This window comes from Oncorhynchus mykiss, chromosome 2, assembly GCF_057628025.1.
Source record: "Oncorhynchus mykiss isolate SJ-2025 chromosome 2, ASM5762802v1, whole genome shotgun sequence".
Classification (NCBI taxonomy): Eukaryota; Metazoa; Chordata; class Actinopteri; order Salmoniformes; family Salmonidae; genus Oncorhynchus; species Oncorhynchus mykiss.
In genome coordinates this window covers 72,419,019-72,443,780 of record NC_143023.1, presented here as the reverse complement: position 1 = coordinate 72,443,780, position 24,762 = coordinate 72,419,019, and the positions used below count along the sequence as shown (strand labels likewise).

General features: G+C 44.1%; 1 protein-coding gene across 2 annotated transcripts in view; it reads left to right on the top strand.

Annotated features, from left to right (window-relative positions):
• Positions 1-23,149, top strand: part of roraa (RAR-related orphan receptor A, paralog a) — a 287,099-nt gene extending 263,950 nt beyond the window's left edge. For both annotated transcript variants that reach the window (XM_036954955.2, XM_036954961.2), the window contains 9 exons: positions 9,527-9,612; positions 10,976-11,117; positions 12,159-12,554; positions 13,161-13,282; positions 13,447-13,579; positions 14,795-14,902; positions 15,905-16,015; positions 16,303-16,415; positions 16,811-23,149. In XM_036954955.2, coding sequence (XP_036810850.1) covers positions 9,527-9,612; positions 10,976-11,117; positions 12,159-12,554; positions 13,161-13,282; positions 13,447-13,579; positions 14,795-14,902; positions 15,905-16,015; positions 16,303-16,415; positions 16,811-16,975 — 1,376 coding nt within the window. In that variant the 3' untranslated portion in view covers positions 16,976-23,149. The remainder of the gene's footprint in view (positions 1-9,526; positions 9,613-10,975; positions 11,118-12,158; positions 12,555-13,160; positions 13,283-13,446; positions 13,580-14,794; positions 14,903-15,904; positions 16,016-16,302; positions 16,416-16,810) is intronic.
• The last annotated feature ends 1,613 nt before the right edge of the window (positions 23,150-24,762 follow it).

Genomic DNA, 24,762 nt, shown 5'->3' with positions numbered 1-24,762 from the left:
AGTCTTGCACGGGTCTGTTTTTGCACGGGTCTTCCTGTCTTCTGAGAACTTGTAATAAAAAAAAGGTTGACAGACTCGTCAGGATTGTGTTAGAAAAGAAGCTTCATGACAAACCGTCCTGTCTTCATTAGTGGGTGTGACAGGCGAGCGCTGTGGGCCTTGCTCTGAGGGCCAGCTGTGGCCTTGGCAGGCTCTGGTAGGAGGGGGAGGAGAGGAGAGACACTGTATTATTGTGGAAGTCCCTGTCTGTCTCCAGCTCTGGCTCAGTAGTTCTCTCCCAGTCTACCCTGTACGGTGTATCCTGCTTCTCCAGTGGAAAGTATTGACTGCTTCCTGGTGTTGATGAAGCAACAAAGCATGGTGGCTTCCTGGTTGAGGCGATGCGAGGTGGTGGGGTGGGGAGGGAGGGATTTATTGTCTGTCAGCTCCCACTCGACACACACTGGTTCAATCAACATTGTTTCCACATCATTTCAATGAAATTACTTTGAACCAATGTGGAATAGTCGTTGATTTGACGTCTGTGCCCAGTGTGCTGACTTTGCATCGGAACAGAATGGGCTGAAGAGCTGATTATTATTCCAGGGCTTTTGGGATGTGTTTATGCCATCATTAATCTTAGCGCTTCTTTATTTGCCTGGGATTAAGCTCTTGGTACATTCCCTGACAGTCACCAAAGCAGGTTCACCTTAAGGTAGCAGGCAGTTGGGCAGTGAATGCTCTGCTCTGCCCCCCCTTCTACAAACAAAATGTGCAAGGTGAGAAGGATGCTTTTTGCATGGCTGCTTAATCCTGCCCTGTTAAACAAAACCAGACCAGTGTTTATAGGGCTATGAAAACAGTGGTGCAGCGGGACTGTGCCTCACACGTTTTAAGCAGTCTGACCTTTGTGTGGCAGCAGACGAGTTGTCATACTCCTCGGTTATCTAGGAAGGACTACATTCACATTCATATTAATTAATTTGGATTTAATAAAACAGATTAATACTACCAGCAGGAAAATTTAATAAATAAATATATTTTTAATGTGCCTTGCAAATTTGATCAGAAATAAATATTTAACATTATGGCAATCAAGTGTTTGGAGTCAAATCATTTTGCACATTTAGTGTCATTAAAGATAGATGATGTGTGATGGAAGTGTTCACAGTGTAAGACACTAAAAGCGAAGGGTTTCCTGAACGGAACAGTAATGTCTCTCGCTCTCACACACTTTCCATTTCACTCTCTGCACCTGCAGGAGAGAACCAAGTCAAGTTATCTGAATAGGGCTTGCACGGTGGAAGACAAAACTGCCACGTGAAAATGTAGTGAGACAGTGACTGGTTCCAGTGTTTGAAAAAGCTCTCTTTCTGAGGCTCCATGACACCGCTGATCCCTGGAAAGGTTGGGTGCCTCTAGTTTCAGCTCTATCTCCCTTGGATCTGTGGGGGACAGGACTTAGTATCCCCACTAATGTATCAAGCCCATTTGTCTCAATCACAAGTCCCTGGAAGTATCGCCTGGCCGTTGATGTAATTCATCTTGCCTGTCCTTGCCTTCTCTTTCCGTGCTGATGAGAACACAGGACCTTCAAACAGAGTGGCGGAGGTGGAATAATGTCACTAGTCAGTCTACTACAATTATTAACTGTTGTGTAATGGAGGCTCGGACATAAATATAATGACATCCATTGTGAAAGCACTCTGACAACATTCTCTAAAAGGAAGTCATTCAAAGCAACCACTTATTCAGCAGCACATCTATTGTATCTGTATCATTCCCAATTTAATTTCAACAGTGTTTTCTGTCACAATGTATGAATTCTATTATCTTTAAAACTTCTTATAATTCAGTATTTTCTGCTACATCCATAAACATCCCTCTAGCAACAGAATGATAGCTAGCCGTGAGGTACATCACACTGTGCTGCACAGTACAATCCACAGGACATGTTGTGTAAGCTGATATTATAGTTAGGAAGGACTGTGACATACTCAGTGGTTGCTGTTTGATTCATGTCTTGACACACAAGGCCACCATGATGTTTAGCTGAGGGTCAGAGGGAAAGGCATCCCTGTTCATATGCTTAGGAATAACTATTATATTGTGTGTAGATGGTATGGACCAAGTGTTTAGCTACATTAGCCTTATACCCCTGCCTACAATACAGTATCCCTTCCATTACTTCTGGCTCATGTGGAGCTTCCCTCAAGCTGATGATTGCTATCTGGAGCCAATCTGTGGAAGTTAGTCAGTGTGTGGAAACAGGTTTTCCTAAGGAGCGCACAGAGGGACAATTACTGTCAGCTGAAGTAATCTCCCTGCCTGCTCTCCATGTGTGTTCTGGCTCTGTGCCCTTCACCCACTGACCCTGGGCATCAGCTTGAGCCGGGACCTCCAGCCTCCCCCCTCCACCCCCACGGAGGGACAGTAGCCTCTCACACACCGTCTGCCATGGGCATGTCCCAGCAGACAGGATTTATACACATGTTCCCTCCACACACACACACACACACACACACACACACACACACACACACACACACACACACACACACACACACACACACACACACACATGTCCCACACACATATTCAGTACCCCACACGTAGGTTCAGTCCCACACACGTTCCACATAGATGTAACATCCAAATGTACCACATTATTAGCACACACGCAACACCCACAGGGCGTTGCCTGGATGTCAGTCTGCTGTATGTTGTCATACATAACTTTACGTCTGTCTGTGAAGAATGGAGTTTATAGTAAGGATCATATTCAATGAAGCCCAGCAGCAGTCAAGCTTCTTACAGAAATGCATATTAATGCAGCAATTGCAAGAGAAAGGAAGTGGTACGGCGTGACAATGGTGAATTCCCCTGTGCAATGGAACAAGTTTCTTTGTTGTTGTGTAAAATTCTCACTGTATAATTGCACTGGATGTTTTGAAGCTTTCATTCCTTATATGTCTCTGTGTATTCCGATGCCAGTATGTTGGCCTGGCCTCCAGGGATATGGAGGTAGAGAGGTTCTTAACTAAGAGCACTGTGCTGATGACAAGCCTCAATCAAGCCTTTAACCACAGCCTGCTCAGCTCAAGTGGCCAACAAAACTTTGTAAGCCGGAGCAGGAGAGAAGACGCATAGCTCCCATAGCTCTGAATTTAAACAGCTTTCGAAAGGGATGGCTCCTGAAGCAGTCTATCTTCTGGTCCTCTGGGACTTTGAGTTCCACTCCAGTCCAGTGCCATGTTTCAGTATGTATCTGCCAACAAAATAAACAACAACACTCTACATTCAGTGTTGTATGAGAGATGACTAAGTACACACCGTGTGTTCTAAAAGCGTGTAAACATTCGCTTTTTTAAATGAAGATTCATTTCATTCCATTTAACTGTTGCAAATTGTTTGACTCCCATCTCTCCCGGCTCACTATGACTAACTGGGATCAGGGGCAGAGCAGGCAGAATCAGAATTAATACATAAGTGCGTGCAGCAGTCTCCAGATTGACTGTGTTGTGGCATCAGAGCAGAGCATGCAGTGTGGCTCTCTCTCCCTCCTATTCCTGTTCTCCTCTGGGACTGGGACCCAGACACACAGTGAAAGAGGGAGAGGGGGCATGCCCTGTGGCACTGGAGTCCCCTGTACCAGGGCCCAGCTTCACCTGTCACTGATCAGAGGAAGGGGGAGGCGAGGGGGAGAGAGAGAAAGAGAGAGGGAGCTCAGGTGGAGGAGGGCGGGCCATGCCGGGGACGGGAGGAGAGCGCCACCACACATTCTCCACTTCACGGCACTCGTCTGCTCTGTAAACCAAGGCTTTTGTTGTTTCCCCCAGAGTGCAACACACAGACTCCCAGTCAGGAAGCTCGTCAATCTTTGCCATAACAACACATAAATTAAATCCCAAATTACTGTTCCTCTGGCGGAGTAAAAGACATGGAGAGAGATGTCTCGTGCTGTGGTTTGGGAATACTCTTTCCCTCTTCTGCTCCCCCGCATTGAGGGTGTCAGAATGCATTTCAATAAGGCAGTCAGGTAAAAACAGAGGCAGAGAAGTGCTGCTGTGTTGTACAGGCATCCCGAGTTGGGCGGTGTTGAAATATTAATGGCCTCACACACAAACAAACACAGAGACACACGCATGAGTTCATCCCAAAAGCAGCCCAGGGCTATCGTCCAGACCTGGGTTTTAGCAAAGTCATTTCAGTTTGCAGTGCTATACAGGCATAATAGGGTAGCTCAGAGCGGTTCCACTGAAAGTAGAATATCTTGAGTGATGGGGATCATAGCTTAGGCTATTAGTTGATAGAGAGGAATTAGCATGAGGCAGCATAGAGACATTAATAATGCCTAAATTCTGCTTTTCTCTGTTCTAGTCCTCATGGTCTAAATATTGTTGGCTGGTTTGTGTGTTGAACGGACAGAGGCGCTTTAAAATGATGATACTGTCTTTTCCTCTGCAGGTGAATATCTGAATCTGATATATCTGAGCTGCACTGAAGTAGAAATGTCATGAGGACAGACTCATGGTAATAAGCCAACAGGCTACAGTCCCCAAACAAATAACACATTTATACTATTCTGTCTGTGCTCTGTACCACTGCTGTCCTTTGCCACTGACATTCAAATAACCTTTCTTCTGCTGTGCAATTGGGAATAAAAAAGTGCTCGTTCTGTTCCGTTAGACACCAACATGACAGCAGCGCCTTGGCAGATGAAAAGAGACAGGATCTGATTCTAGCTCTTGTTTGGCTGTCTGTCTGACTATCATGGGTTTCAATTTAGCATAGACTATCTTTATCAAACTACAGCTGATATCCATTGCCAAAGGGGGAAATTAATCTTGCAGTCAAAATGTGGGGAAACTACGATATAAAAATGTGACTTACTGTGCACTTGCCAGCTAGTCGACTGACCCGTCGTACCAATGGTATTTTGCCGGTGTAAACTGTATCTAGATATTGATTCTACTAACATATTTCTGCATTGGAGCCCTGTGTGTAGTCAAGTGTTATTTTCCAACATTTGCCTAGTTGTTGTTGTGTTATTTGTCCCTGTTTGTTGGATTGGAGAGCCATTGCTAATCTGCCCATAATGCTGACCTGTACAGGCGCAGCATTGCTGTCCAATCACTTACATAATCTCCAACATGAGCCCACTGGTTTGCATCATTTGGGCACTGACAGCTGTCAACACACAGGCAACCCCCCCCCCCCCCCCCCCCCCCGAACCACATCCATACCCTTAAAACATGCCCACCACTACAACTGCAGTCTTACATTTTCTGCCTCTTACCACAAATATGCACTGAAAAAAGAATGATCCATCTAATAGTGTTAGAAGGCACAGATGTTGTGTCCAATGAAGAGGCAGATGGAGACATTACATCTTACTCTATGACGTCTTCCATCACTCAGAGATATGTTGTATAATGTATTACTCTGTATGTAACACCCTTGTAGTAGACGTAGTCATCCGTGAGAAATGATCTAGAAGCTGTGCCACAGCCCAGTAATGGGTTAAGCTTTCATCCTCAGTTTGTGTCTGTAATGTAAGGCAGCATCCTAATCCTCTAAACGTCATGTCAGTAGTCCAGTTGTCCAGGAAAATCTGAGTGTGCAGTAGGAATAACTTGGAGAGCCTCTGTAGTGGTTTGTTTATGTCAGTATTTGCACTGCCCTGCACATATTCCTGCGCTATTTCAATTGTAGAGCACAAATTCAAAAAACCTTACTTGAGTAAGATCTGGGATCATATGGGTGTGAAGAATGCCATTCTGAAAAGGCTTTACCATTAGAAAATAAAAAGCTGCTTATGGTTGTTTTTTGTGCCTCAGATGATGTGGAGCACGTTCACTACTAAACTGTAGATAACAATCTGTCTCCAATGAGTAGTGGTGTAACATGAATAATACACATCAGCTTTTCACCATTAAAGGATCAACCTTTTTACATAATTGATATACCTTCAATATATTTAGTCAACACCACGCTTTTCCTCCCTCCTAAACGATGCTCTCCAGGTACAAATGAAACTATAGCATATTTGTGAGGCGCAGGGGAAAATGCTCACTCTGACAACAACTGTCTTTGTGGTGCTTATGTCAGGTCTAAAGCGCTAGCTACAGAAAGCAGTACGCTATGACAGGGTCCCGGGGAGCAGTTAGCATGTGGAAGGCAAAACCTTTGTTTCATTTTGTAAACGGTTTTCTGTTCATTTCCTGGGATTAATAAATTCAGTGTTATCTTCGTGTGGGGTTTGATCTCAGGGTGGTTTGGTACACAGTGAAGGGCAGAGGTGGACACAGAGAGGTCTTGACATCCTCAGTCTCCAAAGGGCATTTATGTGATGTGAATCAGTGTCCTTGAACTGCACAGCGATGGACACAGACAGCATCTCTAACAAGTTGTGGCGAATGTCAAACCTAGGCTTCACTACTACATGAGGCTGGCTACTACACAGTCCTCTCACCATGCGCTAGCCATTGTGAAAGTCGAAAGCCACCCACACCAGAGGTTGATCCTCCACCGAGGATCTTCGTCATTACCTTTTTCATTCTTTCTGTAGATGGGTATTTTGTGAATGCTGCCGTATGATTCACAGTACATTATCTGTGTGCGTCAGCAGGTCCCCCCTCTCTTTGATGTGGCCTGTGTGTGGAGGCAATCTCACAGCGCTATGAGGAATGGGAGGCTGCTGAGTTGGGCTTTAGCATGGCTGACCGTCTCACTGTGCCTGGCTTTGATGTCCTAAACAGAGCAGGCAGGGCTGCCTGGCAGGCGGGCAGGCAGGGAGGCAGGCAGGAAGGGAGGGAGCACGGCAGGCAGAGAGGCATGGAGACAGGCAGGCGCTGTGAATGTGATCAACAGCAGTGAGCAGCGCTGGTCAAGCCCAGACACAGAGCCAGCAGCGAGCTTCACAATGGCAGTTAACACCATGGCTTCTGTCAATAGCTATTGACTTCCAGATCTGAAGTACTTAGGCACAAGGCCTTTCTGTTTGACCATCGCCCCCTGTGTGAATTAATTTTAAACCACTCACACTATCCGAATTGTAGTCTGACTGGGAGCCCCAGGACCAGCCATTCAAGATGGCAGCTTGCTACAAATATTGACGTGAACCCATGGCTTAGGTGACTTAATGGCTTATTTGATCTTCATGCTGTTATTACTCTGTATTTATTCCTCATGAATCTATACCAGAAAGCAGCTTATTTCACTGTGATTCTTCTTTTACATAGCAAACCACAAAGCCTACCACAGTTAGACTGGAGACAAACCCTTTTTTACTGTTGAGTGCACCGAGCATTCAGAGGCTTGTGTAGTAGTGTTGTCTGGTGAGGCTGTGTGCATTCAGGGCCTCACTGCTGCAGATAGGGCTTTGTGAGCCATCCTCATCAGTGTGTGCCCAGCCCTGCCGTTTCCACTCTCTCTGCATTCACCTGATGTGGCACAGCCTCTGTCAGGCCTGAGCGAGCATCCAGCCAGCCCTGCCTCTTCAGGGGAGATGAAGGCATCTCGCAGCTACCCTGGGCAGCAATCTAAGCCTGGAGCTCAGAGCCTGGAGCCCGTGGGAAAGCGAGAGGGCTGGAAGTTGGGAGCTGGAAGCTGGGCTCAAGAGGAGAGGATGCAGCTACAGACACAGTCAGAGTGACAGCACTGCACTGCCACCCAGTGGCCAGCGCCCACCAATACAGTCTTGTTTCTTCACCACAACCCCAGCCAGCCTTAATTACAGCACGCTTCACTTGTTGTGAGTGCATGTCAGAACAAATTATGTTTGTAATGAGGCTGAAAATGTTAAAGGAGTCGCAACACACTGCACCGCTAATGCTCATGCAGGGAGAGCACAAAAACAAACAATGGAGTCCACTGCCCATAATGCCAGTGTTCAAACAGAGATAACCAAAATGACAACCGTCTCGACACAATGCAGAAATTAATAATGATCATTTATAAAGTAACCCTCTCAGCAAGCGTGTCAAAACCTGGCTCCTGGTTTGTTTTCCCTGTAGTCTAGGCAGACTATGGGCATTATCCCCTATTGAACAGCAGGATACCAAGTCATCCGAGGTGTTTTCCATATGATAACTGACTGGTGTGCGTGCCACTGCTGTCTTTGTTCATTTGACTGAAATGTAGGCTAATTCTGCATCTAGGGGTGAGGTCTTGTTGACTTCTGCAGTGCTAACAGAGCCAGCTAACAGAGATTCTTGAATGGAGGGACAGTGTGTATAGTGGTAAAGGGTTGGTGGAACAGCGGCCCTCCCTTGGGCACGCTTCAGGGACACCGACATTATCCACATGACACAACAGACGCTCCCAGGCAGCTGATTAAATGGGCTCTGAGTCCTCTGGATGGAAGACCCATTTGATATGATCAAATTAATTTGAAGGGATTGGATGTGAAGGTGTACTAAAGTAGTACAGAACTTCTATCTACTCTGGCCTATATGACATACTCTAGGCCTGGTGTATAAAGCTAGGGGGGAGACTGATGTAATACCTTGCCATACTATAATGGATGTAGTACATGTAGCTGGTTTTAGATGTTTAGAATAGGTCATGAGTAAAATTATACATTTTCAGCACTAGTAAGAGTACGCTGTTTGATAGTGCTCTTTGCTCTGATTGGCTATACTGTATGTGCATTTGGGTAAGGAGCCACTATAGAGCAGGGAAAGAACCCACTGTAATCTTTTCTCAGTGTAGATCAGATAGTATGGTTCGTCTGGCGCTACGGCGTGCTGTAACAATGGCAGTCTGAGATGCTAGCACTGTGGAGGAGAGCTGGATTATAGATAGAGATCTAGTGTGGAGGCAGAGAGAGACGTTGTGTCAGAGGCTGCAGTGATAAAGCATGAGAGCTGTAGGACAGGCTGGGGGTTCTGTGTCTGAGATGCCTCTCTGTGTTCCGCTGCCCTGTGGCCTGCTGCTCTGCTGCTCTGCTCCTGTGCAGGGGGCCGGGATGGATGAGACCTGTCCCCCCCATGACTGTGTCCTCTATGCCCACTAAATCACCCACAGGCCTGTCAGCAGCGGAACACTATCGACCTCACTGAACTCTACTGCACTTTACTACTGTCTGAAGTGACAGCCTTCATCCACTCCCACCTCACTGGGCCTCATATAGCTAGCTACTCACCATCCCAATAGGAAGGTTATCATTCTTTGTGGCCATACTGGGTTTTCTGCTGGGTATGTAGGGTTTTGAAGTTAAAGAGATAACATTAAGTAATTTTCTCCACTGGGGAATAAGTTCAGTTATGTGGGTGAGTGGAAGTCTGCGTCATTTGTGCCTGCAATGTAAATCGACACTGTGTTTACAGTGGTTGGCTGGTGACTCAGTGAAGATTCAAAATGGCCTCCTTCATGCACGACTCAGTAAATATTCATTTAATGTTGTGTGGAAGTGAGGATTCAAAGCCACTGGATGAGATGTTTTTGAAGCGCAGTGCTCTTTCATGTACCAACATGCTAAACATACTGAAGGCGTTTTACTGTGACAGCAAAATGTTGATTTTTTTTCTTTTCTTCTCTCCAGCTCAAATCGAAATAATTCCCTGCAAGATCTGTGGAGACAAATCATCAGGCATCCATTACGGTGTGATAACATGTGAGGGCTGTAAGGTAAGCACCTAGAGTACTAACATGTGGGTGTTGGTGTGGGGTGGGGTGGGGTGGCGGGACAGGAAGCAGAAAAAGTTGAACTTACAAGGAAATACATTTGAACATGTTGTCTAACTTTTGAAACGATCTTTCGAGAGACGATAAAGTGTAAACTCACAGAGAGCATCATCGTTAAAGTGGTCAAGCCATACAGAGGACATCACAGAGCTCCACTTTTAGCAGGACAAAGTGACTCCTCTGCTTTGTACAGACTCTCCCTCTCAGGGACATGCTGCTTCAGTGTTTCTGCTTCTGCTGCAGCTTGCTTTTCCTTCAAATAAAATCAGCAAAAGAAGTGCTTAGAGTTTTTGAGGATTTTGGGCTGTTTGCTACAGTATGCTGCTTTTATCGAAGCACGACTTTGTACTGTTTCAAATATACCAGCCATTCACAGTGAGGGGGATTTCTTTTGTGCTTCTAGTGTATTCTTGTTCCTGTGCTTGTCACTAGGCGAGTCATTAATATTCTTCCAACAGGCACCTTTATTACAGAGAGACAGAAGCTCTTTCAGCTGCTCCTCAGAGTCTCTCTCTCTCTCTCTCTCTCTCTCTCTCTCTCGCTCCCTCAGACAAGAGCTAGCTGCCTTGGAGAAACAAAACGCTAAAGAATAAACTGCTGAAATGTATCTTTAATGATTGCTAATTACTCCAGGCAGAGAGGCATTTAATGATATGTGCGAGTACAAGAGTTTGGACCATAAATCACAGCATTATTAAAGAGTGCTGCTTGTCACCAGCAGTTCTAGCCTGGCTCCTGTAATGGCTGCCATTATAAAGAAACTCGGCAGCTGTCAGCTGTTTTCTTGTAATTAAACAGCCAATGAGCAGATAATTAAGACATATGTGTATGGAGAAGTGGAGTGGGGCATGTTAATGATGTGCTGGAATCAATTCATTAAGTCAAAGGATGAGGATTCCAATCGGTGTGTGTATGACATCTTTTAGCACTGCACGTGTTGGAGCCCTGTTATTAATCAACACTAATTAAACAAACTATAGAAAATACTGTCTACAATTATGATCATACCCAAACACACTACCCCCTGTAGTAAACATTGTTAAAACACACCACCCCTTCAATAAAACAACATAGCTCTCTATACAACTGACACTAGAACACAATAGCCTGCAACACAATGGCAGTTCAGTATTCTACATTATTTCAGCAACAATACCCTCAATAGTGATGAATACTGTCAATAAGAACCCAGTTAAACGCAACGTTTACAGAAATAAAAGCCTATCAGTCATTGGATACAGCAGTACCACTGTGGTTCATATTGTAAGCATGGTTGTCTCCACTCCCTCTCGCTCTCCTGTCTTAGGGCTTCTTCAGGAGGAGTCAGCAGAGCAATGCGGCTTACTCATGCCCCCGTCAGAAGAACTGCCTGATCGACCGCACCAGCCGCAACCGCTGCCAGCACTGCCGGCTGCAGAAATGTCTGGCAGTGGGCATGTCAAGGGACGGTACGTACCACCGTCAACAAGAGGGGAGGGGACGGACACACTTGCAAGACAGGACAACACATGAAAGTGAATAGGGCATTATGGGTAGATAATCCAATTGTTCTATGATATTTTTTTATTGAAAGATAGATGTGACAGATTGTTATATCATAAACACCAGAGTGGCTAGAGTAGGGAAGTGTGGACTAGACAGACGTCACTGTCTGTGTAATTTCCACCAGTAACTGGCGTGGCTGTGCAGTAAGTTGGCAGGTGTGACAGAAAGTAGGGTTGATGAACAGAGGGTCGTTAGGAGGTGTCATTAGTGCTGGACTGGTGCAGCTGAGGTGCAGTAATGGAAGCACACAGGTGAGTGTCTATGGGGGAGGAGGGACCTCCTGCTGGGCTGAATTGGGTTGGGCTGGGCTGGAGGGATCAGAGGAGCCTGTAATCAGGCCAGGCCTTTAGAGCCTTTCCGCTGCTCACACACATGGACACACACACACATACACACAAGCACACACGCAAACACACACACACACAGACCACGCACACACAATCAGGACAGGCCAAGGTGACTCCTGCATTTACTCAGCACACCAGAGTCCATCTGCCCGCGCTCCCCTCTGCTCCGCTTACTTCCACTCTGTCCACACACGGGCCATCTGACACTCTGCCAGACCCCAGAACTCTGAGCTGAGGCGGCTCACTCTCAGGACCAGCTCTGTTTAGTGTGCAGGGCTCTATTAAACAAACTGTCTCGTGTCTGAGTGGCCTGTAAGCTGTGTAGGTTGTGTAGGTTGCTCTCCCGGGGTAGTTCTCATGCAAGTAGGATGTTAGTGTTGAAGGTTTCGTAATGCTGATTGCTCCACTAATACTTCCTGAAATCACAAATCTTACCTGTTATAGAGAGGCTAAACTGGAGTCACAGGTGAGTGCTATGTCAATGTGTCAGTAGTAAAGGAGAGTCTCTCCCTCCCTCCCTCCCTCCCTCCCTCCCTCCCTCCCTCCCTCCCTCCCTCCCTCCCTCCCTCCCTCTCTCCCTCCCTCTCTCACCTACAGCGGTGAAGTTTGGGCGCATGTCGAAGAAGCAGCGGGACAGCCTGTATGCGGAGGTGCAGAAACACCGGCTGCAGCAGGCGCAGCGTGACCACCAGCAGCAGCCCGGCGAGGCCGAGCCACTCACACCCACCTATGGCCTCTCGGCCAATGGCCTCACAGAGCTCCACGACGACCTCAGTGGCTACATGGATGGCCACACCCCCGACGGCAGCAAGCCCGACTCAGCAGTCAGCAGCTTCTACCTGGATATCCAGCCCTCCCCTGACCAGTCCGGCCTGGACATCAACGGCATCAAGCCCGAGCCCATCTGCGACTTCGCCCCCGGCTCAGGCTTCTTCCCCTACTGCTCCTTTACCAACGGAGAGACATCCCCCACTGTGTCCATGGCTGAGCTAGGTGAGGAGCAAGGGGGAGATGGGAGAGGAGAAGGGGGAGGAGGAGGGAGAACAACTCAACCGTGGGGCAAATGACACAAAGGTTGCTTAAAATAGCAGGCGGTTGGAGACTCATCTCCAACACTCATTAAAAGAGCCTCTTTTTTGTAATTAGTTTCCATTAATTAGGGCCAATCAGGATCCAGCAGGGCACGCGTCTGGGGAAATCATTTTTTTAGGCTCCCCTGTGCCTTGGAACTCCTTTTAACAGATGTGTTTTCAAAACCATTTAAATTCTTATACTCAATATTTCTCTCTGAGCAAATGTGACCTTTGTTTCAATGAGTAATATTGTGCAGCCGACCGCCCCTCCTCCCCGTGCATAACTAGATTGGGTTTGGCAGAACCTTCAGCTGGGAGCTTCCTGGAGGCAGTAAAAGGAAATGTCAACAAGCGTCTTCCCAGTCAAATAAAGCCCAAGCTCTCCACCTCCTAGTTGAAGCTTTGTAAATAAATCATATTTTCATGTGGCATAGTTCATCTGTGAGCTCCTCCCATTCCCCTTGAGCAGCGTTCAGGTCTGACACTGTTGTGATGTTCTGTGCTGTACTGTTTGGTTGTGTTGCAGAGCACCTGGCCCAGAACATCTCCAAGTCTCACATGGAGACGTGTCAGTACCTGAGAGAGGAGCTGCAGCAGATGACCTGGCAGGCCTTCCTGCAGGAGGAGATGGAGAGCTACCAGACCAAGGTACTGGACAGTACACTACATGTCCACCAGCATCACCACTATCACTACCACAAAGCAGTACTCACACTAGAACTTCTTTACCTGCCTCACTGTTCTACAAACATAACAGAGCTAATCCCATCTGTTCTACAGCAGATAACCCTTCTCTCTTTCCGTCCCTCTAGCCCCGAGAGGTCATGTGGCAGCTGTGTGCTATCAAAATCACAGAGGCCATCCAGTACGTGGTGGAGTTTGCCAAGCGGATCGACGGCTTCATGGAGCTGTGTCAGAACGATCAGATAGTGCTGCTGAAAGCAGGTATGACAGCCCGTCAACACGGCTCACCGCCGTCTCTCCCCCACCACCCCTCAAACTCCCGTCTCCCCCTCAGGCGTTGTCACAAGGGCGTAGCTGACCTGACTTCACAAAGCCTCCTTCACAGACTGACTGTGTTTCACAAAGCCAGGAGACTCCACCCTGCCTGCCTCCTCCCTCTGTCCCTCTGTTCCTGTCCCTCCGCTGTATAACAGGACACAGGCTTATCGGCATTAGAGCAGGGAACATCAACCAGTTTTTATTGAACGGATGGTAAGGGGGCTGGAACATAATTACATATCATTTGTAAACTGCAAATTGATCGCAAGAAGCCCAAACACATATAATATTTGACTAAAACATAATCATTTCAAACCTTGCTTACATTTGTATAAGATCACATACAGTTTCTCTCTATTATGCGTGGGAATACCTTGGAACAGATTTCCAGAATTAAAATCACTTGGAGATGATTTGCTGGTTTTTATGTGCAACAAGATAATAATAATATAAATACACTTGTAACGTTATTTTTCTATCTTTTTGTTCAGAAAACTTGTGGGAACAAATAAAATCACCCACGGACTGCCAGTTGGGGAACCCTGCATTAGAGGGACTACAGTTTTACCTGAGCTGAGACACTAGCTAGATGCCACGTTGACCACACACAAAACACACACACACACACACACACACACACACACACACACACACACACACACACACACACACACACACACACACACACACACACACACACACACACACACACACACACAGCCTCCTGTGGGTATTACCTTGGGATTTTATTTGCATTAACACTGCCAATAGTAATAATGAAATGGTGACAGAGATCCCTTGTCTGCCGTGACATTTTAAACCAGTGCCGCCTCATAAAGCGCAGTAACAGCTTCTATTACATCTCTTTTATCCTCTGATCCAGTCCCACACAGCGCAGCAGTATACAGCATCATGTTTCAACATCCTTTCTTATAGGGGGAGAGAAAAATGTGTATAAATGGAATGATATTACTTGTTCCATGTCATGGGTTTCTGTTTAAAAGGAATAGGGGGTATAACACATAAATGACAGAGGAGAAAACACAAAATAGTGCATATGATGTGTTGGGCCTGTAGTGATGCCTGACTGGCAACTCTAACTGGATCTGTAGAAGAGAAGAACCCAGGTTTAGCATGATGTTATTTCTGTCTCTGCAGGCTCTTTGGAGGTTGTGTTTGTGAGAATGTGCCGTGCCTTCGACTCTCAAAACAACACAGTCTATTTCGATGGAAAGTATGCTGGGCCTGATGTGTTTAAGTCATTAGGTAAGTGCTCCAAATGTTCAATCCTGTGCACGTGTGTGCGGTGCATTGGGGCGTGCACGTGTGTGTGTTTTTGTAAGCATGCATTGCTTTATATAACAGTCAAAGTTGGCGTATCTTTTTATGTCCCTCCACAAAGTTCTGAGGTCCAGGAAGCTAACACTGAGAACTCATCCTTGCCTCACCTGGATCTCTCCTCTCCCCAGTGGATACATATGGCAGAATCGAGTTGTTACTGAGCCACTGCTGCTGCATATGGCTCCTGTTAAGATGGAATAAAGAAATCCAGTTTGCTTTTTGAGAGAGTTATATCAAAACCATCATTGAAAGCGCCATAGAATATGGCAGGTGTAAGCAAATAGCATTTGCTTTTGAATGCCATTGTCATTACTAAGACACTCCACAGTGTATTTTCCCTTGCATCCAAATGCCTTTGGAGGAAAGGAATGTGTCCTTGCGGCAGTGTGAAAGTGTAGTATGAAAGCCTAAACAGATCTGTGTGTGTGTGTGTTGTGTATGCACAATCGTGCGTGTGTGCAAGACAGAAGAGTAACAATGCTGTGCTATTCAGTGTCATGAGTGTGACCTCCCTTACAAGCCTCCCAGTGTCAGTCAGTCAGACAGTCAGTCAGTAAGACAGTCAGTCAGACACTGCTCCAGATAGAGGAGAGGCTCGGGCCTGGGGAGGCAGAGCGATGGGGTTCCAGAGCTGCATTGGCATCAGCCTGTCTCCCACAATCCTCAATAATTGATCTAACTAAAAGACTCATTAGTGACCTCATTCTGGGTTGCGTAATGCCACCAAACTGCCAGAATGTGACTAGTCTGGGAGGGAAAAGTCAGTAAAAGCATTGCCAGTTCCGCCTCAGACGCTCCCCTGTGCTGTCAGTGCACTGCACCTCCTCTCTCTGCCTGTGTGCCTTTCTCCCAATAAAGATCAAGAGTGAGACTGCCTCATCCTCATCCCCAACCATCTCTCTGTGTCTGTATCCTTTGCTGTGGCAGGCTGTGACGACTTGATCAGCTCCGTCTTCGAGTTTGGGAAGAACTTGTGTTCTATGCACCTGTCTGAGGATGAGATTGCCCTGTTCTCTGCGTTCGTGTTGATGTCTGCAGGTAGGTGTCACTGGCAGTACAAACACAAGCGAGGCGGGGCGGGGGGGGGGGTGGGGGGGGCAGACATGCATATACACACTGCAGGGTCTCTTATTTACCTTCTTACCCTGAAACTACTCTAAACAAACTTCCATTGAAAACCATCCATCCAGCATGTTCCTCAATTAGACACAGAGGTCAGTCATCAGTATTACTGATTGCTGTCTTACTGAGTATTACAACTTTATCCACAGTAGATTCAGAAAACCTTGTAGTGATGATAATGGGTGTGTTTCTTTTCTGCGAAGACCGGTCCTGGCTCCAGGAGAAGGTGAAGGTGGAGAAACTCCAGCAGAAGATCCAGCTGGCACTGCAGCATGTCCTGCAGAAGAACCACAGAGAGGACGGCATACTCACCAAGGTACACCCACTGTCTGTCTACACACCCACTCTCATCCACTGCATCTTTCTGTCATCTCACTGAAGGACAGTATATAGAACTGAACTATACTGAAGATTCAAAGATTGTGTACAGTAATGCAGTTATCCACTATTGAACAAACATTATTTTAAATCAAGTAGTACATTTCAGAGTTGGCATCAGATTTTTGGAGCGGAGATACGCAGATACTGTATGTAAGAAAGGTGTACAAGCGCCATAAGGTGAGGTGTCAAGATTTCCCCCTGGTGTGTGCCTGTATCAGTATTTACTGGTCAGTTTGTGACAGTGAATGAAGAGATTTTCATGAGATCTCCATGTCCTTGCCTTACTGTGAATCTAAATAACAGCCTGTCTCTTTTCTTTTCCCAACGCAGTTGATATGCAAGGTGTCAACACTGCGAGCGCTGTGCAGCAGGCATACAGAGAAGCTGACGGCTTTCAAAGCAATATACCCAGACATTGTGCGTGCCCACTTCCCCCCCTTATATAAGGAGCTCTTTGGATCGGACTTTGAGCAGTCCATGCCCGTTGACGGGTAGCCAGTAGCCCTGCCAGGTGCCAGCGTGGCCACCGTGGGGAATGTCATGGGGAGCATGAATCTGAGACACTTTAACGGTGCCCTGCACATACCAGGACGGCCGGCACGCTGCACACTTTTCTTTCTTTTTTTTTCTTGAGGGGAGGGTTGTGGGTGTTTGATTCTCTCCATTTATTTCATTGGGATTAGTTGTCTCTGTTTGGAACCCAGGTGGGACTCTAAGCCCCAGGGACATGAAGAGAAGTTGGAGACAATGCTTTCTCTCTGGACGAACTTGACTCTCTCATGCACATCATTCCAGCATGTTCCCAGGATGTCTCACACTGATTAGCACTCATTGTTTTGACTGTTTCTACAAATCAGAATTTACTGTGTAGAGAAAATGATATTGAATTTGGCTATGCACATGCCTAACCTGAAAATCCCCTCAGCACCAATGATCTGGCTCTCCACCTCCCCTCTGGAGCTCCAATGTCCAATGTCTTATTGCGTTGGAAAACAGATCCATGTCAAGATTGATTTGTTATTAAATCTATACTGTATCATATACCCTAATGAAGTTAGCTGTCTGGGCATGTGTACCCTCCATTAATCCTTGGTAAAGATCACGTTAGAATCTCCTAATGGAAATGTATTGCTGCTAATGTGCATGTCCTGGTCAAGTTCAGCCCCTGTTCTCCTGTGTTCAGTTGTATGTTTGGAATGCAGTGCTTAGAATGAGAACTCGCAGTGACTTTGAGAGAGGCTCCGTCTGCGTGGCAATGTAAACGGCACCTCTCTATGGACAATCGTCTGAAAAGAAAAGTAGAATTCTGGTAATTCTAGTCAAAACGCAATGATTTTAGCTGTCAACGACTCCATCCATCATGGTTGCTTAGAGAAATCATGCAAGGCCATCTGCTATTGAACCTTGTGTGGACAGATGCCCTGGAGAAACATTGGGCACCGCCACAACGATAAGGGTCCATCCCACCTGTTTTATAATATACTACAGGGTATACGGTCATAAGTACTTACTATACAAAAAAAAGTCATGTTTATAGATTCTATTTTAAATAACATGTATGAAATTAGTAGTCTGACTTCTTAATTGTTGAATTGATAAGGCACTTTTATTTGCACCTTTCTTTAATTTAAGACTTGTATATTACCTAGTGATGTGTTGCATGTGCACAAGAAATACCAGTTGAACCATGGTCACAGAGGCTTGTCTTTCGAGCTGCAGACCCTGCTGGTCTGGGTGGGGGTTGGTTTGTTTAGGTTGGGTTAGTTGGGTTAGTTTGGGTTTGCCTGTGAGATGGCTAGCATGGTATGGTCTGGAGAGGCAGGCAGGTCACATTCACCCCATCACCTATTAGCATAACACCCCCGACACACATGCATACAATCTCAAACAAAAGCACACATGAACCTGGTACTCAAGATGCTTGCTCGTTTGTGCTCAGTCCAACGTCGCCATCTAGTGGAGAGTAGCGACACAGCAGGCCAGGTGATGGAGGTCTTCAGAAATATAATGCCTATGAGAGAGCGGTCCACACACAGCCCTCTCTGACCAGCTGTTGATCCATCTTGTTAGCCTCACACGTAAGCATGTTTGTGTAGGAGTGATTGTGACTGTCTCTTCCCTAAGGCCTCAGCCCAGCTATGACATTTGTTATGGGACAGAAAAGGAAAGGGGAAGAAGGAATTGTAATATTCAAAGCCTTGTCTGGTAGTAAAGCTTCTATTTTTGTAACATGTATAGTGAATTAAACTCATGAAAGAGAGGGGGAGAGAAAGAGAAGTCAGGTAGCACTTACTATATTCCCGCAATAATTAGAGAAGCTGTTGTTTGTAGTGTATGACTAGGAAAGAAACATGACAATGGTAGAACAAGTGCTATCGTCAATGCTTCGTTGTCGTGGTTCTGTTTTTTTTTGTGTGTCTTTCTTGTCAGTGTGGTAGAGAAGCGGTAGAAAAAAAACCTGGATGTGCCATACAGTAGTTTCTGCTCCTGCGTTGCCGTCTACCTGTCCATAATATAGAATGGATTGATCTGACATTCCAAAAAACTCAGTGGTGGCTTGTATAGAATTCCCATTATAATCCTGATATCCCTTTAGATTACCCAACACAGCATGGTTACAGTTTTGACACAACCCTTGCCATAGTGGTTTGGTTTGTTTTTCTGTTTGCACACCATGATTCCTCTGCTGTGCAATTTGTACAAGACAGAAAGTCTTGTGCTGTCACCCCTCAGGGAAAAGTTGTTTTACGCTTTCTGTTTGAAATTGTTCCTGTTGTGTTGTTGGTCCTCATTAGGTAGAGTTCATGTGTTGTTCAGGGATGTTCGATAATAAGTGGTTAAGAAGAACATGTAGAATTCATTGCTGAGTCATATTTCCCATTGCTGATGGACAGTACTTAAGGAGCTGTTGGCTAAGCACCAGAAATTCTAACTATGCCCTAGAAGTCAAGCTCATAATAAACACAAACTTTTATTTTCCCATGTTTACAGTCAGTTTTCCCATTGGCCATACAGAATATGTTTTATTTGATATGCAGTTTATTTATATTGCATACAATTCCAATAATAACATACTACATTTGGACTAAAATGGTGTCACCAGGGTCAATGTCACCAACTTATGATTACCCTCTTTGTTAGATAAACCAAATATACTTACGCAATATTAAATATTTCTTCTTTAGGCTGTATTAATGCTGTACCTAAGTAATAATCTCTGTAATGGTCCAAAGTTATTTGGATATGTATTGGTCTAGGTGAAAACCAGTAGCCTCAGACTACTAACCAGTGAAACCCAGTCTGTCTCAACCAGTGATTGACAATCCAGGTGACTGTGGGCCTGGCCTGTGGCCCAGTGGGAGAGATATGGATGCTCAGGGAGTTAACAGACAGACAGAAAAAGACAGACAGACAGGGGAAGCAGCATATTCTCAGCCAAGAACTATGTGGTAGCTTTGTGCAACTATTACGGGTTTCTGCCGGGAAGCCACTAGAGTGGAATCGCATTTCCCGTAACACAGATGTCATTCTCTGTCTCTATATCGATCAAACTGGTCCTAAATTAAAGGTCTCTTTGTCAAGCAATTGCAGCATCAACCCAGAACAAAAAGCAGTCATTTCTTACCACTTTCTGTTCATTGTGTTGTTATGTCCTTCTTGTCTATGTTCCGTGTACAGTTTGTTAGCAGTATTGATTAGACAATGGGGATAAATCAGAGGCATTGGATCCTTTGTGTCTGTGACTCTTTCAACAAACATCTCTGCACCCACATGGTGTGGGAGGATAAGTCATCATGCATGCTGTCATTTGAGACATGTTTAGCAAAGGATCACTGAGTCTGCTAGTCTATCAATGTAAATAACAACTTATGCTCCTTCTGTCTCTGCTCTCTGTGGCACTCGTGTAAACAAGCAATAGTGTGCGTGTGTGTAAGTGTGTTTGTTTACTGACTGTGTGCATAAGACAAACCCCAGACAAGGCTTTTTAATAAACTAAGAGGAACAGGGTTATGTGGATGAGGAGTCTTAAGGCTTAGTGTTCCCTGGATTTGAAAGGTTTCGGTAACACTGAGATTGATCCATCCCGTGTAGCGCTCAAGTGTTATAAGCATGACATAATGCCTCTATACAATTTATAGTCCTTCAAAGCGCACTGGGGCAAATGACTAACCACTCAGTCGTATGTGTTCAGTGCAGAACAATTGTTATGAAAAGAGACAGCAAACAACTCACCATTCTGCTTGTCATACGTGTTATGTTGATGCTTTGACTGCCTGAGGCATGGGACTCCTATTTATTTGCCATAGAATATAGATTGTAATGATAGGTGTAATGTCATGTTTACAACTGTGCCGTCTTTTGAAGTTTTAAAGTGTTACCCAGATCTATCAGTCAATTTCATAGCATTTTAACAATACTCTCATCTTCCAAAGCACACCTGATACAGTTTTAAGATAATACATTTTAGAATATAGTCAAAAAAAACAAACAAAAATGTTTTAAAAAAAAAAAAAAAACTTCTAGCCATAAACGAATGTCAAGCAATAATATATGTGGTGTATTATTTGTTATTTTGTGCTTAGGCTTTGGACATCTGCATGTAAATACACCTCTAATTTATCACTTTTGGTTTTAATTTGTGTTATTTTGTTCTGGTTGTTTTTGTTTCGTCTGTATATTTGACTGGTTCTGTTCCCAGGTGGAGGGTAACAACCACATATGGCCTGGCCTGTATATATTCATTTCTCTCTCTTTCTCTCTCCCTCATCATCTGCTTTTAATCCACAATATTTAATGTTAATTATTGATCACATGTAAAAAGGTAACTTTGTAACTTCATTCTGTATAGTTAAGAAGAAAATACTGCTACTAAGGCCTACTCAGTGCAAATATGTATCAGTTTATCAAATACACCATGCTGTACAATATCTCTGTTTTTAGTATGCTTCTCTCCTTTAGAATTAGTTTGATAGCGGTAGGGTGTGCCAACATTTATTTTGTGTTATTCTGATGTGTGGTGCTTGTGGACAATGTCCTGATTCCTAGACTAGGCAACCCTATTAGTTCATTCATTTCATTGAGTATTGGTGCATTATTTGATATTAGGACTCAATAAATAATCATGATAATGATTATGATAGTGGTAAATTTACTTCAATACCCAGCCAGTACCTGTATCAGTGTGCTAGTCCTGGGATAAGGCTCTTATTTCCTTCTCACTTTAAAATGATTAGTGAATCCAGTATCTGCTAATTAACAGGTTATTTAAGGTTACTTTTCTGATTTCTGAAAAAAAAAATCATCTGCAGGCTGAAACAGCAGTATTGTGTTTTTATTTGTTCTGATTGTAAAAACCACTTGCTGAAGCTGTAGCTGGTCATACTGGCAAATGCTGAGTATTTACCTTTTAGCTGTGTAGTACTTTACTTAAAAGTACTGTGCAATTGTCCATTTAACATGGTCATTTTATAGCTTCTTGATTTCAAAGTTAGACTGCCCTGAAACATTAGTTTCTTGAGACCAGCTTAGAACTTTGGCACCACAGTTGTGCTGTTATTAAAAATGTACATGAAAAATATCTCCATTAGAGGCTACAAGTTTATTGAACCTTTTTCTTTTCACTCTGTAGCAAATATCAGCCAGTATATGCTTGCAATAATACACAATGTACTACACTGAGTGCCTCTCAGTGTTACATGATGCATAAATGGTACAATTTGTTTTGTTTTCCAAACATGTACTCAACTGACAATGTATTTGCACAAGTAGGTGAACTCTGTCACTCATGTGTTTCAACGTTTTTCATATTCTGTCATTATAAGTACTAGATCATTTCCTTGTTTATTTAAGGCACCATGATAGATATTAGAGTTAATAGAAATAAGTTTCTCCCTCTTATCTGAGTAGCGTAACTGGGAAGGGTGTAATGCAAAATGGTCAAATCGATGATTTACATTCTGGCTGACAATATTGCATAAAAGATGACCTGCTGAACCAGGTTCTGGATTTTACAAAAGAATGGACAATCCACATAGATGTTTTTCACTTTGTTTTATGATCATAACATTTTGATTTCTTTATTGAGAACAGAAAATTGACTAATGCATTGTATTTCAACTATTCATATGTGTATGCAAAATATGCATACAACACATCTGAATTTCTTTAATGTTCTGTGTTTAATGTGAGCTCAAGGGGTTGGGGTAACTTAATATGAGGGTGGTGTGTGGGTGGGATATTGCTTTATGCGAAAGAAGTATGAACTGTGGGAAAAAAAGAGGAAACCAGTGTGTGGTTGTCACAAATTTTTAAGTCACATGTTTGCTACTGATCTTACGATGGGAACAGATGATCATGTACCTTTTTATCCAGCTCTTCTGAACTCTCTTTAGCAGGTAGTCTATTCACAAAAGTAGTCTTGCTCCTTCTTGTCTGATTCTTAAATATGGAAATAAGTATTTTGATTCATTTTGTAAATACAGCTGTAAAGAAAAATAAGAAATGTAATGTTGTCTTTTAAATACTTTCCATTCTAATATGAATGTTGTTATATTGTACTTAGAAACTGTACCTTTAATATTACCTTTATTAAAAGTGCATTGGACACATCGATTTTAGATGTGCTTTATGTGCTGTTATCCCATAATAAAATTTACCGCTTGTAATGGGCTGTTAATTTCTGTCTGTCTCTGTATTGTCTGTCTGTTTTTATACACTACACAGGTTCCCTGGGCCTACCTGATACAGACCTGGGTTAAGATCAGCAGTAAATTGCGTTAGCCAACAAGCTTTTCATTGCTTTTGTTTAGAAGGTGTCAAATCTGTGACCGGCTGCTCTTGCGTTCATGGTCGTGAAACCACACCCGTCATTATTTCCCAGCCGCACTAGAAGTTCAGATCGAGAAAGTGTAGCCTTTAAAACAAATATTACACTCAAATGAAGAATAATGCATGTAAATAATAGGGATTTATGTCAGCCTAATTATTTTACATTTACATTCTAGTCATTTAGCAGACACTCTTATGTTGAGCGACTTAAAGTAATGAATACATTTCATACTTTTTTTGTTTCGTACTCGTGCTGTAGATTAGATCACACATGCCAGTGTTCGAATTTGTAACAGCTGAATGGGATTTCTACTAAGGCGACTCGGTGCATCAAATGGCAATATCCGCAAAAGATATCGCTAGGGGCGGATTGTGGATTTGACAGCTCTAACGCAATTACACCTCCGACACCCCTAAACAAACGCAATTAAAAGCTATGCGTTTGTCGACTAACAGGGGTTACCACTCAATCTGATTGAATCCAGGCCTAAATCCTATTTATGTTTCCTATCTTATACTCCAAGTGTGGGAATTAATTGAATGTAAGTGGAAATAAGAGGCGAATCATGCCAACAGAATAGACTGTTCACCAGCCTAATTGGAGTTGTAATGAAGCCAGCATCCAGCAGATGGAGACATCTCTGTCTGGAATTAATGTACACTGACCCTAACCCATGAGCTACATAATGCATAATTGACCCTAACCCTACAATTAATGTACACTACTCCTGGGGAATTGATAAGTCAATTAGAAAGGCAGGCATGCAGACAGGTAGTGAAACCAGCCTTTACCATCAGGATCTAACTGAGGATCTTGACTGAATTGGTGTGTGTTGGAGTACTGTGTGTACTTTGGTAGTTAATATTTACATGCAGAATTTTTTTAATTATAAAAGGTGAGTAAATAAACATACAGTAGAGGGCATCCCAACCATAGAGATGCCATTCTGTGACAGCATGGGCAGCGCCATCATCTGCTGTGCTAACTACATGGCATTGATAGCTTAAAGCCATTTACAACACATAGGCAACCCAATTTGACAATAATCACTCTCAAGTCCTAACCCATAGAAATCCCCACCCAGTTGACTACTTTTAAATGGTGGAAGCCCTCAACAGCAATGTCCATGCTAAAACGGGTAATATTAATCTAGATATGGATATTTATCTCTATGAAATAAGCCTAAATCATTTGAGAGTCATTTATAGTATAACAATTCCAGGAATATATACTGAGTATACAAAACATGAAGAACTGCCCTTTCCATGGCATAAACTGACCAGGTGAATCCAGGTGAAAGCTATGATCCCTTATTGATGTCACTTGTTAAATCCACTTCAATCAATGTAGATCAGGCCTGGGCAATTATTTTCCATGGAGGGCCACATTAGAATATATTTTTGCGGGCCAGAATCATATTACAGGATTACACATCATGTGTATGACTGTGTTG